Source organism: Narcine bancroftii, chromosome 7, assembly GCF_036971445.1.
Source record: "Narcine bancroftii isolate sNarBan1 chromosome 7, sNarBan1.hap1, whole genome shotgun sequence".
NCBI classification, from domain to species: Eukaryota; Metazoa; Chordata; class Chondrichthyes; order Torpediniformes; family Narcinidae; genus Narcine; species Narcine bancroftii.
In genome coordinates this window covers 167565685-167580570 of record NC_091475.1, presented here as the reverse complement: position 1 = coordinate 167580570, position 14886 = coordinate 167565685, and the positions used below count along the sequence as shown (strand labels likewise).

At 40.9% G+C, this 14886-nt stretch overlaps 1 protein-coding gene across 9 annotated transcripts in view; it reads right to left on the bottom strand.

Annotated features, from left to right (window-relative positions):
* The window catches only part of dync2h1 (dynein cytoplasmic 2 heavy chain 1), a 509574-nt gene that overhangs the window by 365505 nt on the left and 129183 nt on the right, over positions 1-14886 (bottom strand). For all 9 annotated transcript variants that reach the window (XR_011342189.1, XM_069891176.1, XM_069891173.1 and 6 more), the window contains 4 exons: positions 12051-12274; positions 11575-11684; positions 4385-4584; positions 498-762 (listed from right to left, as the gene is read on the bottom strand). Coding sequence is in view for 8 of the 9 variants with exons in the window: in XM_069891176.1 (XP_069747277.1) it covers positions 498-762; positions 4385-4584; positions 11575-11684; positions 12051-12274 (799 nt within the window). In the remaining variant the exon portion in view is untranslated. The remainder of the gene's footprint in view (positions 1-497; positions 763-4384; positions 4585-11574; positions 11685-12050; positions 12275-14886) is intronic.

Genomic DNA, 14886 nt, shown 5'->3' with positions numbered 1-14886 from the left:
TAGGTCTGCACCAATCATCAATCTGTGATAGCAGATCAACTTGTTCTTTTCTCTTTGGGAGTGGAGAACATGCCTCTTGTCCTCCTGTTCTGCATTTTACAACTCCCAATTTCTTTTGTCTAGGTTCCTTCGTCTATGTCAAATGAAGAGTCTCTGACCTGAACTATCAACTTTTCCCACAGATTCAGTCTGGCCTCCTGAGCATTTTTAATATTTTCTACTTTTCCTTTAGATTTGCAGAATCCGGAGATTTTTTTTATTTCTGAATAAAATATACTTATTTATATTTATGAACAAGAGAATTGAACTTTTTCAAAAAATTACTTCGACAAAATGAGTTAGTACAAGCACACACATACCAAACTGTTTTCCAGATTGCCTTCAAATGACATCCTGCAAAATGCAATATAAATATAACAGCTGTCTACTTTTAGTCAGTCATATATTTCTACTTTAAAGCTATAATTATTTTTTTTCTACAGTTGATTAATTCTTACCCTGCGGCTCTCTAACAACCAGACGGGCACTGTTTGTTAACACACCATCAGACCATTCGCGGGTATCCATGTCAATGTGACCCAGGAGTTGCTGGCGTGGCATGGCTTTGGGATTCATTGTGTACTGCTTCACCATCTTGTTAATCTTGCCAAGAGCTACCCGCAGCATTCTCCACAGAATTGATTTTCCAGCACCACTTGGACCCACAATGACTACTCCCATTCTCTGACGTAGTTGTTCAAAAAGTTCCAAAGTTTTTTTTATCTAGAAACCAATCGATGTGCAAAAAGTACAGAATCAAATTTTATGTCCATATACAAAAGATTGTCACTGACTTCCTATCTGTGAAAAACAACTGACTTCATTATTCGATTTGATGAAAATGCTCTGATTTATTCAAAGAATCATTTAGCGGCATCGTTTGAGTAGCGGTTAGTACAACACTATTACAGTGCCCAGTGACCCAAGTTCAAAGCACGATGTCTGTTCTGCCCATGTTTGCTTGGATTTCTTCCAGATGTTCCGGTTTCCTCCTACCCTTCAAAAATGTATGGGGTTTATGGGGTTTGTAAGTTTAAAAATCTGCAGATGCTGTGATTGTAGTAAAACCACAGAAATGCTGGGGAACTCAGCAGGACTTGCAACGTACACAGGAGGAAAAGATAAATAACCAAGCCCTTCTTCAAAGTATGTGTAAAAAAACCAGTCAAGTGCTTGAATTAAAAGGCTGGGAAGAAGGGAAGAATGGGCAGAGGGAGGAGTACAGACCAACAGACAAAAGGAGTCAATTGGAGATGGATAGGAGGCTAAGAGAGGAAGGTGAGAATTGATTGGGGAGAGTTTTTTTTGGCTCAGTGAAAGCAGAGCTGGGAAAAAGGAGACAGTTTTTTTTTATACATTGCTGCTGCATTCCAGAAAATCGTTCCCAAAATTCCGGAACGCAGTCTGTGTAAAAAAACCTGGAGGTGAAATATACAACTCCGATTATCCAAAATAGGATTCTCCAATATCCTCAGTTATCAGAAAAATTTTCAGAACCGAAATGTCCGAGGACCTCGGGCTCCCGGCAGCAGCAGAAGCAGACTCGGTAGCAGCAGCAGACCTCAGGCCCCCTGGTGGCGGCTTCAGCGGACCTCGAGTTCCTGGCGGCGGCAGCAGCGGACCTCGGGCTCCCGATGGCGGCAGCAGTGGACCTCGGGGTCCCAGCGGTGGCAGCACTTGAGCCCGGGCTCCCAGCGGCGGCAGCACCGGACCTCAGACTCCAAGCAGCAGCGGACTTCAGGCTCCCAGCGGAAGCAGCAGCATACCTTGGGCTCCTGGCAACAGCAGGGACCTCAAACTCCTGGACAGGAGCCGAACCCTTGGGCTCCCAGCACGAGCAGGGTCTCAGTGGGGAAAGGTGTTGGTGATCGGAGGTGGCCAGCATTTTTTTTTGGTGAGAATTAAACATTATTTTCATGCTTAAAAAGCCTTCCCTTGTTGTTTATTGTTGCTTAAACACTTACAAATGGGTTGTTGTTGCTACTGGGCTGTTTTTAGAAAATGACCGGTTCTCCAAAAAAAAACATTTTTCTGACCATTTTGGATAATGGGAGTAGTACTTTAGTTCCGATATTTGCCCTCAGGGGACCTCTACAGAATTTCACAGAACTGCAGGTGTTCAGCAGCAACAAAGATAACGTGTGATGCTGTACATCGCACGTCAGTTATATGTCCTAGTTGACATCAACACAGTGGCATCCCAGGTCAACCGAAAATACTATGCCTCCTGTATTTAGTGTAAATGTGCAGTGAGATCCCAATTTTTGGCGTTCAGGTCATTCTAGTGTGAATGGCTACTCTGGAAGGTAGGTGTTTAATATTGCCGATGGAAAAAAAACTGTCAGTGGGGGAGTGGGCTAACAGTATTTGGAGAAGTCACTGTTAATGCTATCTAGTTGGAGTGTGCCCAGATAGAATATGAGATGTTGTTTCTTTGATTTGCAGGTGGTCTCAGTCTGGCATTGCATTAAACCATGAACAGACATGCCAGCAAGGGAAGGGGTGGAGAATTGAAATGGGTGGTCATTAGGAGTTAAATGGTGCACAGTATTTTTAATGCACGGGCTCATGGGCTGGAAAGGCCTGTTACCATGTTGTATATTCAAAGGTAAAAAGCTAAAATTTAAATAGTTAAAATACCAGTTTCCCAGAGTTTATAATTCAACAGAAAAAAAAAATCAATAATCAAGTTTCAAAGAAAAGGTTAATGGAAACATAAAGCAACTTAAATTTAGATAAACAGAAAAAAATACTAACAAGGGTATATAATTTGTATATCAATAAAAGAATAAAGCAACATTTATAGACACAAAACTAATTTCTGCCTTGATATTGACAAATCCAATAATATTAAAGTCATTCTTTTAAAATATAAATCAAATACAATTTTTAAATATTAGTTTATACTTCAAGATACTTCAAGATACATTCAAGATACTTATCAATACAATATATTTCTAGTTATCTGAAAATCGGTTAACTGAATTAATTCAATATGAACCTTTTCGGCAGAGACATGATGTCACAAGTTCAAAAAGAATTTCAACCGACGTGCTCATAGTGCCCTCTGGTAACAACAGAGCTCAGAACCAGCAGGGAAGACAGACGCTGAACGCTGGATGTTGGCTCAGAGAAGGCGAGTTGTCAGGGATTGGGGATCAGCAGTAGCGGTGGGGAGGTGTCAAGGATCGCCAGTGGCAGTGGGGAGGTGTCAGGGATCAGCGGCAGTGGCGGGGAGTATAGCTAGCAGCTATTCTTTGCGAGGTGCTTGAGGAGATTTGCTCTGTTATCGAAGACTCTCGTAAACTTGTACAGGAGAGCATTCTAGCTGGTTGCATCACTGATTGGTATGGAGGCGCTAAATCTCAGGACAAGGAAAAACTCGAGGATTGTTAACTCGGCCCTGTGACATCATAGGCACCAGATTCCATTCCATCAAAGACATCCGCATGAGGCAATGACTTAAAGAAAACCACCCTTTCTCCTCAAAGATCCCCACTACCCAGGCCATTCCCTCTTCACTCTGCTACCATCAGGAAAAAGGTACAGGAGCCTAAAGATGAGCACAAGGACAGCTTCTTCCCTGCTGCCGTCAGATTCCTGATCAATGAACAAAAGACACTGCCTTACTTTTCATGCATTACTATTTTTATATTTGATATTATTGTGTAATATGGTTCATAATATGAATGTTTGCACAATGATGCTACCACAAAATATCGCATTTCGTGACAATAAATTCTGATTCTGAGGTGTCAGGAATCAGTGACAGAGGTGGGGAGGTGTCAGGAGTCGATGGCAGCAGTGGGGAGGTATCAGGGATCTGCATTTACCTTATTTTGCAATTAGAGATCACGTTTTTTTGGTAAGAATGTTTAATTTCATGCTTGAAATTCTGTTGTTTTTTTTTTTTTGTTGTGTTTTAACCACTGATACAAGTATTATGCTGATGCTACAAGGTTGCTTAAAGCCATTATTTGGTTATCCAAAAAATTCCAGTTAATCAACAAACATCCGATCCCAAGCTTTTTGGACAACTGGAAACGTACTGTACCATATTAAGTGTGCAGTTCTGTGAGAATTTCATAATGTGGAAGAATTGTTTAATTAAAATGCCATGCATACAATTTTTTGGACTATTTACAAAGTAAAATATTTCTATGATTCATGTGAATGGATGTGTTTCAGTAAAAATCTGTTGAACTATTGATTTTATTTTATTATTTGATTTTTAAATTTATCCTGCAATTTTCCACATTAACAAATATGACTGTATAATAAGATTCAGAAATGTGCAAATAATGCCAAATCAATATTTTAGTCTTCTAACTGCCTTTACACTCACCTGGTTGGGTATAATTTCAAGGTATGCTTCCTCAAATGCTTCATGTAGAGCTGCAGTTAGCTCAGCATATTCAACATCTTTAAAATTAACACCAGGAAAAATGTCTCTCACTAAAGCATCAAACCGTGTACAATCAGCAAACGTTAATTTTGACATGGTATTAAGACGGAGAGCTTGTACTACAATATGACTCTCACCAACTGTAAAACAAAGAAATAGAGAAATAATTGATTACATAATCCAAAGTACATATTAATAACAGGATTGATTTGTATTATTCTAGTACAAAAATATGTAAAACAATGAAGCAATGATATCAACATTTTAAATTTTCCTTGTACTCCCGAAAAGGAGCTAATTCCTGAAGAGAATGCTAAAGATTCTATAAATTGCCATTTATATACTATTCAGAATTATATTTCTATGAAACATGATTGTGTATTTTGCATTTGATTTCAAATGAATATCCCAGTACATACCTAGATGAATGACCACCAGATTAAAACAAATTAAATAAAGTAGGGATGAAGGTTCAATTTATATGCTGTAACTGCATGATGTAGGAGCTGGTGAACCCCATTGTGGCTCCAGGTGTTAACATTTCCAGTAAGTAGGAACTCGGGCTCAAAGTTGATGACCAAGAAACTGAGCTTCCAACACTGCGACACATCCAGGAGGGGAAGAGTTACCTGGGCACCATGTTTCAGGAGCTAATCTCACACATCAGATTACTGCTTCTGGGGGCGTGGCAAGATCGCGTAGCAAGAAGACGTGTGTTCCACCTCTCCACAGCTGGATCATTAAATACCCGGTTTTTCAATAGTATAAAAGTAATTAAAAATAAGATTTACAGTTATTTAAATACCAGTGACTTATGATGGTATCCAATGTGAAAAAGTTTAAACCTCAGCTTCAGAAAAAACTACCATATAAAAGTGCAGAAGAATTGATGCCTACCTGCATAGCTGAATCCATGGAGTCATTGCTGGGAGTCTCCAAGCCTCAGAGGACTCCAGCCCGTTCGAGATTGACTCCGGCGCTGATCCTGCATCCGCAAGATGGCGCCAGCACATCAGTGAGTTCGGCCGCTGCTGACTCGCATTCACGTGAAGCCGTGTGCGCAAGTGGCACGGCCGATAAGGGGACCCGCGAACCCGCTGGGCGGCCCGGTGGCGCACAGGGTAGCGTCGGAGGACGCCTCTGTGCATCCGACGCCCTTGCCTGGCCTGCGTGTGGCATCGGGGTTCCAAGAGCTGCTGGAGAAAGTTGTTTCTGTGGGGGAGCCCGAACGACGGCGTCCCGAAGAGGTCGGGGTGCCAGCGTCGGGTGTCCAGACCCGCAGCCGTTCAGTCAAAGGACCTATGATGACTGAGGAAGAAGAGGAACTTACCTTATTGGAATTCGTCCAGGAGGAGGAGCTTGCAGTTAAAGAAAGTGAATCTCAAAAAGTGGAAGTGGAATTTGGACTGGATTCACTGTGTTGGAAGGGATTGCTTGTCAAATGCAGCAAATGCATAATATGCCAAAACAAATATCAACTCAAATGAATCAAGGATTTATGGAGATGAAAATAAAAATGAAAACTTTGTGAGATGAAATGTCAACTGTGAAACAGGAAATTACTAGTTAAAAGTGATGTTAATAAATGTATAAAATCAGTTGATACTGTGCAAGATAATTTTAAGAAAATTAAAACAGCTTTCTCTGAGTGTCAAACTCAGGTAGAATGTAATAAAGAAAAAATGGAAAAAATGGAAGGTTCTTTTGTAGATTGGGGGATTCAGAAAAGAGATTTAATGAGAAGATTGATTCATTGGAAAATCAAAGTCGGAGGAATAATGTGAAAATATTTGGTCTCCCAGAGGATATTGAAGGTGCTGACCCTATAAAAAATTTTAAGCACTGAATAATCCCAGTCGTGTTGTGTAAAGAGCCTTTCCCTGAAGGTTTGGAATTGGATAGGGCTCATAGAGCTCTGAGAAGAAGATCAATTGCAGGACAAGCACCGAGAGCTGTCTTGATTCGTTGTTTAAAATATCAAGATCGAAAAATGATTTTACGTATGGCAGTGCAGAACGCAAGACGGAATCGATCTCCATTAATGGTTCAACATAACAGGGTGTTTCTTTTATGCTGATTTGAGACAAGAGGTTATTAGAAAGACGACGAGAATTTAATACGGCTAAAGATGTTTTGTGGCGAAGAGGCTACAAGTTTGCTTTTCGTTATCCTGCAATTTTGAAGGTTTTTCAATTGGAAATTTTCAATCTTAATTTTTTGAGAATGATCATGATGCTTTGGTTTTTGCTAATTCTTTGCCGGAATTGTGAAGAAATGGGCACTCTCCTCCATTATCTCCTAAGAAGAGAATAAATGGAAATGGAAATGGACATGGGAATGGAAAGAATGCAAAGTATGGAAAGAAAGAGATGACACAGTCTTCTTGATGTTGAAGATCCAGAGCAGTCGTTGGGCTTGGGATCATTGGGCTGAATATATGGATTATATTTGATTGTGTTTGATTAAATAATTAATATGTATCTGGCTGGGGGGGTGGTGGATTACACTGAAAACTTTGATAGTCATCTGCCACTAGTGGGTTCACCACACCCAGTTTTTTAGGGTATCACTACCTTTGGGTGGTTTTTTTTGAGGGGGTTTGGAAGAATTATAGAGGGGAGCATTATTTTAAAGTGTGGAAATATATTAGTAGTTAAAAAAGATGTCTCACTTGAATTTTGCAACTTTTAATGTGCAGGGGTTAAATAATCCAATTAAGAGAAAGAGAATATTGGCTTATATTAAAAAAATGAAAATTGATATTGCTTTTTGACAAGAAACACATTTGAGTGAGAAAGAACATTTGAAATTGAAAAGGGATTGGGTTGGTCATGTTTTTTCTTCTTTTACTTCTAAGGCAAGAGGAGTAGCGATTTTGATTCATAAAAATTTACCATTTGAATTGGAATCTTCAGAGGGGTATGCTGGCAGAGTATGTTGTTTTTGTTATCTTTTAAATAAAGTTTGAAACAAAAAGATTATTGCTTCTAATCAGTCTGTCATTAGGGACAAGGCGGCATGACCTGCTAGTAATGCAGGTAAGGGAATCCACGAGGTAGTGATGGAGATGCCTCAGCCCTTGAGCTTATCCAATGGTTCAGTGATTCTTGCTCCCTTTGCGAGTGAGAATGGGATCTGCAGGAAAGATGAACAACCTACCAGTGGCACAGTGGTTAAGATATCCATTCAAGAGGGGGGGAGATGTAATAGTAATTGGGGGTGGAATAGTCAGGGAAATAAATACAATCCTCAGAAGCAAGTATTGAAAGTGTTGTGAATGCACTCACACAATTAAGACTCGGAGACGTGATGCTTTCTCATTCTTTACTTCTAATAAACTAACATGGCTACTGACACAAAGGGTTATATATATCTGGAAGGGGAACATCATGACGTGGGCATCATGATGTCCAGCAGAGGGCGGGCTTATACCCAGCAAAAGTACCAAAGATGGTGTTGCCTGCCCGGTTCCCAGATTCGGGTGCTCTCATCTGATCCACAAAGGAATTTGGAGAAAGAGGGGAAAGATCCTGTGGACCATGTGGTTACCAACAGCAGGAAGAACAAAGAAAGTGGTTCTGCTGAGAAAATTTAGCAGCTAGGGAATATCTTAAAAAGCAGAACCAAAAAGATAATAATCTCTATATTGCTACCTGATCTACATGCAAATTTGCATAAGATGAATAAGATTAGGGAGTAAAATGCACAGCTTAAAGAAGTGGGTTTGAAATGCACAACTGGGGTAGTGAAGAGATCTTTAGACAAAATAGTAGAGGGGATGAGTTCACAAGAAAAGCATGGATAAAGCTAAAGGGAAATGAGAGTAAGAGAGGTTACTGAAGTCTCCAGAATGAAAAAATAGGACAGAAAGTGGAGAAAGAATATAAGAATTTAACCTCAGACAACATGGAGACCAATGTGAGAAGTGTGGCGTTACAGGACTGAAGATGTGTTTAAATGCACACAGTGTACGAAATAAGGTAGATGCGCTTAAAGTGTAATTAGAAATAAATACGATGCTGTAGTTGGAGGATCACAGCTGGGAGCTAATCACCCTGATGGACAGAGTGGGGTGGTTCTGTTGTTAAAAATAAAATAAAATCCTTAGCAAGAAGAGACATAGGATCAGAATCCTATGGGTATAGCTGAGAATCTTCAAGGGAGTTTTTAAAAAATGGCACCACTGTTTCAACACCACTGCTACCATTGGTGCTGACATGGGACAGTGGGAAGTGGAGACACAGCACTCTTCCACGGAGCCCAAATGTCCAGTAGTTATGCCAGTGGCTCCATACAGGATTTAAACAGTTCATAGAATGGGCTAGCTGGGAAAATCAGCTTGGCATTGAATCCCAAGAGAAGGAATTTGTAAAATGCCTACATTAGATCTCATAATATGCTGGAATTCACTCCACAGTTTGAGAAGATGAAGAAGAAAATTGGATATGTTGGTACAGGTTCTCCCAGACTTGCAACCTATACAACTAACGTCCATCCAAATATACAACTTAATTTTTTTTTAAGAAAAAATATCAAACTTACATGATTATGGTGAAAATCGGGCCTATCTATGGTGGCTGCCATGTTGGAGCTGGCCTTGGTGGCTGCCATGTTGAGATATTTCACCGCATTTTAACTCCTTGTGTCCTATTTTTTCTGATTCTGTTGCTCAATATTCTGATGGTCAGACAGATTTTAGAGCCCAGTAGAGTCTGCAGGGTGCCCAGGGTCCGCAGCAACAGAGAGAATGAGAAAAATACAGAGATAGAGAACGGAAAGAAATTGATCGTTTTACTCTTCAGTATCACGGTAGGGCAAATTCTCAATATTCATCCATTCCAAGAATGGATGGTCATCCAGAATGGAACACAGATGTACATCGGAGAGTACCTGTATTACATTTGAGTAAAGGTAACTAGTGAGGCCTGAGAGAGGAGCTGGCCAAAGTAGAGCGGCAATGTCAGGATTTTTTGGGAGTAATTCAAAAGACACAGTATTACTTCATCCCAAAGAAACAGCAGCATTTTAATGTGAAGGTGAGGCAACTATGACTGACAAGGGAAGATAGAGACAATGTAAAGACAAAAGGGAGGCCATATAGTATTGCAAAAATTAGTGGGAACAAAAGGTAACTAAAAGGGAAATAAGAGGGAATATAAAGGCAAGCTAGCCAATAATCAAAAAGGACACTAGAAGAAATTTTTTCATATATCTAAAGAGTAAATGAGAGGTAAGAATGGACATGGGACCACTGAAAAATGATACTAGAGAAGTGGCAAGGGGGAACAATGGCCAATGAACTGAATAGGTAGTTTGTGCCAGTCTTCACAGTGGAAGAAGATACCAACATATGCCAGAAATTGGGAAGAGTCAGGGGCAAAAGTGAGCCATTATTACTAAGGAAAGGATGCTTGGGAAGCTGAAGGTAAATACATCACCTGGACTGGATAGACTACACCCCTGGGTTTTGAAAGAGGTAACTTAAGAGATTGTGAACTCATTAGCACTGATCTTTCAAGAATCACTAGAGTCAAGAATAGTTCCAGAGGACTGGAAAATAGCAAATGTCACTCTATTTTACATGAAGGGAGAGAGGCAGAGGACAGGAAATTATCTTACTGATTTCAGTGAGATTTTTAAGGATAAGGTATCATCAGGATACTTGAAAGCATATGATAAAATAGATTACAGTCAGCATGGCTTTCTTCAAGGAAAATGTTGCCTGACAAACCTGTTGGAGTTCTCTGAGTTAGTAGCAATCAGGATTGACAACAGAATCAGTATAAGTTGTTTACTTGGATTTTCAAAAGGCCTTTGACAAGGTGCTGCATATGAGGTGCTCAACAAGACAGGAGCCCATGGTATTACAAGAAAAGTACTTCCATGGACAGAAGATTGTCTGACTGGCAGAAAGCAAAGAGTAGGAATAAAGAGGACTTCTCGGGCTGGCTGTTGGTGACCAGTGGTGTTCCGCAGGGGCTGGTGTTGGGTCCACTCTTTTTAATGTTATATATTGATGATCTGGATGACAGAATTGATGGTTTTGTGGCCAAGCTTGGAGGTGATATAAAGATAGGCAGAGGGGCAGGTAGTGATGAAGAAGTAGGGAGTCTGAAGATGGACTTTGACAGATTGGGAGAAATGGCAAGGAGTGGCAGATGGAATACAGCATATGGAAATGTATAGTCATGTACTTAAGTAGAAAGAATGAAGATATAGACTATTTTCTACATGGGGAGAAAATTCAGAAAATGGCAGTACAAAGGATTTGGTAGTCCTAGTTTAACTTGCAGGCTTAGTCAGTAGAAAGGAAAGTAAATGCAATTTTGGCATTCATTTTAAGAGGATAGATTATAAAAGCAAGGATGTAATGCTGAAGCTTTATAAGCTTCATATATGGAGTACTGGGATCAATTTTGGACCTTGTCCAAGTATTGGAATTGATCCAGAGTAGGTTTACAAGAATGATCCCGGGGTAGAATTGTTTAATGTAGGAGGAGCATTTGATGGCTCTGGGCCAGTACTCGCTGGAATTTGGAAGGATGAATATTGAAAGGGATAGATGCAGTTGACAAAGAGAAGGTAGTTCCATTAGTGGAAGAGTCTCAGGCCAGAGAGCACAGCCTCAGAATAAAAAGATGTCCCTTGAGACAGAGATTGGGAGAAATTTCTTCAGCCAGAAGGTGATGAATCTTTGGAATTTGTTGCCACAGACGCCTGCGGGGGTTGATTGGTTCTTGATTAGTAAGGGTGTCAAAGGTTATGGAGAGAAGGCAAGAGAATTAGGTTTAAAAGAAAAATGAATCAGCTAGGATTCAAATGATGGAGCAGACTCAATGGGCCTAGTCTTAACTAAAACTCTTCCAGTCATATTCACTAAAATTTAGTTTATCTTATTATAGATACGAGCCAACACATTATGCATTACCATCATTTACTGTTTTGTTCCATATTTTTAGCAGTCTTTGTATTAATTCTATACATATTCATTGTAATTTAATTACTCTAGGTTAGGTTTTTAAAATACATCTTCAAGCACTTTATACACAAGAGTCAATCTGACAGAATACAAATGCCACATTTATAGTGATATTATACCTGAAATTGTTACAAATCATTGGAAACCTTACTTTCTTTTTTCCTTTTTTTTACTTGCTGGAGCAGACTTCCACATCCCTTGAGGACGGTCTTCAGTGCTCTCAGACCCCAGTCATAGTGTTGCTGTGGCGTTAGGAGCTCTCTGAAATGTCACCACAAACAGGATTTAAATAAAACCTGATTAGATAAATTAATTTATTTAGAATATATTGGAACTTTCACCTCCAAAGATGAACCCTGTCCCAGAAGAAATGCAGTGCATCTCATATTGTACTGCAGGTATCAAAAACTGAAAGATTGAAAGTAAGCACTTGTAACTGGACAATCCCATTCACAAGCTTTCTTAATCAAGAGCCAATGAAGATTAGAATGTGAAAAACCAGCCAAAAGAGTATTATAATAAAAGACAAGAGCTAACAAAAGTTTGGATGGCAGGTGAGTCTAGGAAAGAAAAGTTAAATTGAGATTCATTTCAATTACCAAAGAAAATAAATATTTAAATACGTACTTGGACAGATTAAAGAGAGCAACTAGTTTTCTTCCCAACACGTTACCATCTTTAAATCCTTCTGAATGAAGAATCACTTCAGCAATAAGTTCATTATCAGGCCGTGACATAGCAACAGGCCGAAAAAGCTGTTTCAGATTATCAGGGAGTTTTTGTCGTCCTCCATAACCTTTTCCAGCAGGATTCATGGTGATGAATATTCCAGAATTTGAATCAAGGTCAATCTAAAATTGAAAATAAGCCAATTTATAATAATTTTATACAAAAATAAGAATAAAATATTGTGGTGGTGCACATAATTGCAGCGGCAAACCGGCCCCGCTTGTCACGAGTGGTCAGTGGGGTAGCCGTGGCAAAGATGGCGTCGCGGGTCCTTCTTTTCTGGTACAGACTGCAAGAACAGTGCGCATGTACATCAGCGTGATGCGAGTTCCAGCATGTGAGGGGCAGGCTCTGGATGGCCTTAAAGGCTGCGGTGCAAACTTCAAAGTAAACTAGTTGTGCTTAACGAGCTCACAGCCAGCTGTCTCAGTTATTCTCGCTGTGCTCGCGCACCTACTACTACACTGGTGACCCCAATGAGTCTCCAGCTTCTGAAAACTCGACACAATGGACCCCGCAGCTGGAGGCGCCGCTGTATTAAAGCTGCCCACATTCTGTACGAACAGGCCCCACATCTGGTTTGGCCAAGTGAAGGCCCAGTTCCAGATCAAGCAGATTACCTTGGATTTGACAAAATACTTCCATGTCACCAGCTCGCTGGACCAGGAGGGCGCCTCACGAGTCGATGACCTCATCCAGGCACCACCAGAAGGTAAATACATGGTTCTAAAGAACCTCCTCATTAACACTTATGGGCTATCACAATGCAAAAGGGCTGCCAGGCTCCTTCGTCTAGATGGCCTAGGGAACAGGACACCATTTGCTCTCGTGGACGAGATGCTCACCCTGGCAGAGGGACACAGGCCCTGCCTCATGTTCGAGCAGGTGTTCCTTGAGCAAATGTCTGAAGACATTAAGCTACTGCTGGCTGACACAGACTTCAGCGACCCACGTAAGGTCGTGGCATGGGCAGACGTTCTGAACTGCTCCAAACGCAAGCCCGCCGACACAGTCAACTGCGTAACAAGGCCACCGCCCAAGCCAATGCCCAAGGCCAATCTAACAGATGAGCCAGAACCTCCCTACCCATAAACTGAGAAGCCTGACCCGAAATGGTGTTTCTACCTTCAACGTGGTGCACAGGAGCACACAGGTGCTGCCAGCCATGCTCGTTTCAGGGAAACGACAGGGCCAGCCGCCGTTAGAGGCATGGTGTCTAGCCTACCGAACAGCCTTCTCCACATCTTGGACAGGATCTCAGGCCGCAGATTTGTCAAGGACACTATGCGGAGCTGCTCGTCATTGCCCCTATGTCGCTCGAGACATGCACGGTACCACACTGCCCCACCCTGCGTGCAGCCAACACCTCCATTAAAATTTTTGGCAAGAGGCGCAACCCTGTACATTTCTGCGAGACCACTTTCAATTGGTCATTCACACTGGCATCCATGGACAAGTCTCTTCCAGGTAGACCTCCAGAGCAAACAACTGTTCCATAAGAGACTTTCTAGACAGCACCCCTCAGCATGTCCAATGAGCCAGCCAGCCAGCTCACCTCTGTGGAGACTTCGCACAGCCAACACAGCTTCCTCCTTGACAGCTATCCCTCCATCCTGTGTCCCCAGTTCACCATTGCCATGTTGAAGCATACAGCACCACATAGTGACAGCATCTACTTTCTTTCTTGACATCGGGGGCAAAGAGGAACTTTTCACCCTGGACCGCCTCAAATCAGCACACTTGGATTTGTCAAAACCGGTAACGGTCCTGTCACCAGCATGTAGAGGTCAGCCACCAAGGCAGCAGACCTTACCCATGACATTCAGTGAGAGCACCAACACCGGTTCTGGGGTGGGGGGGGTGGGGGTTGTGTGGCAGTGCGTATAATTGCAGCGGTGAACCAGCCCCACTTGTCACGAGCCGTCAATGCGGCAACTGCGGCAAAGATGGTCCTTCTCTTCAGGTAGAAACCAGAAGTATGCGTACATCAGTGTGATGAGAATTCCGGTACACAAGGGGCAGGCTCTGGATGGCTTTAAAGGCTGCAGAGCGAACTTCAAAGTGAATCAGTTGTACTTAACAAGCTCACAGCCTGCTGTCTCAGTTCTTTTCACTGCGCTCGCACACAACCCACTGTAATTGTAAAAATACATTATGATGCAATTACCCAAATTAAAAACTACAGCAAATGAACCACAGTTGTTCCATGCACTTTAGTTTAGCAAATTATGTGTTTCCAATTGTAACATTTAGTGATTCAATCATTATGAATAATTAAATTAATAACCGGTCTTCAGGCTGCTTTCACTGATTGATATTGATTTTAAAATTGACTAGATATTAGATAATAGTGTTTTTTTAAACTTCTTTTCAATGTAACTTTGGTTTCAATATCATTTTTATTACTATATAAGGTTTGTTAATATTTTATTATATTGTCATGTACCTATTTGTCATATATGAGATGAAACCAATAAAAATATTGAAAAAAAAGAAAATTGACTAACTAGATTACATTAATGTCTTAGATTCCCAAACTCAGTGTTAAGTTACAGTGACATTAAAGTTGTAAATGTTTCAAATTCAATCAATATCTAATTCAGCAGCTGAACTCAAGCTCATAAACAAGTACCTGATGTCAATGTTATTCAGACAATTTGTTACTTTCCTAATTTTTATTCAGAATCAAAAGTGCAGCTCCGTCTTTCTTTGTAACTGTTTATGGATATAAGTT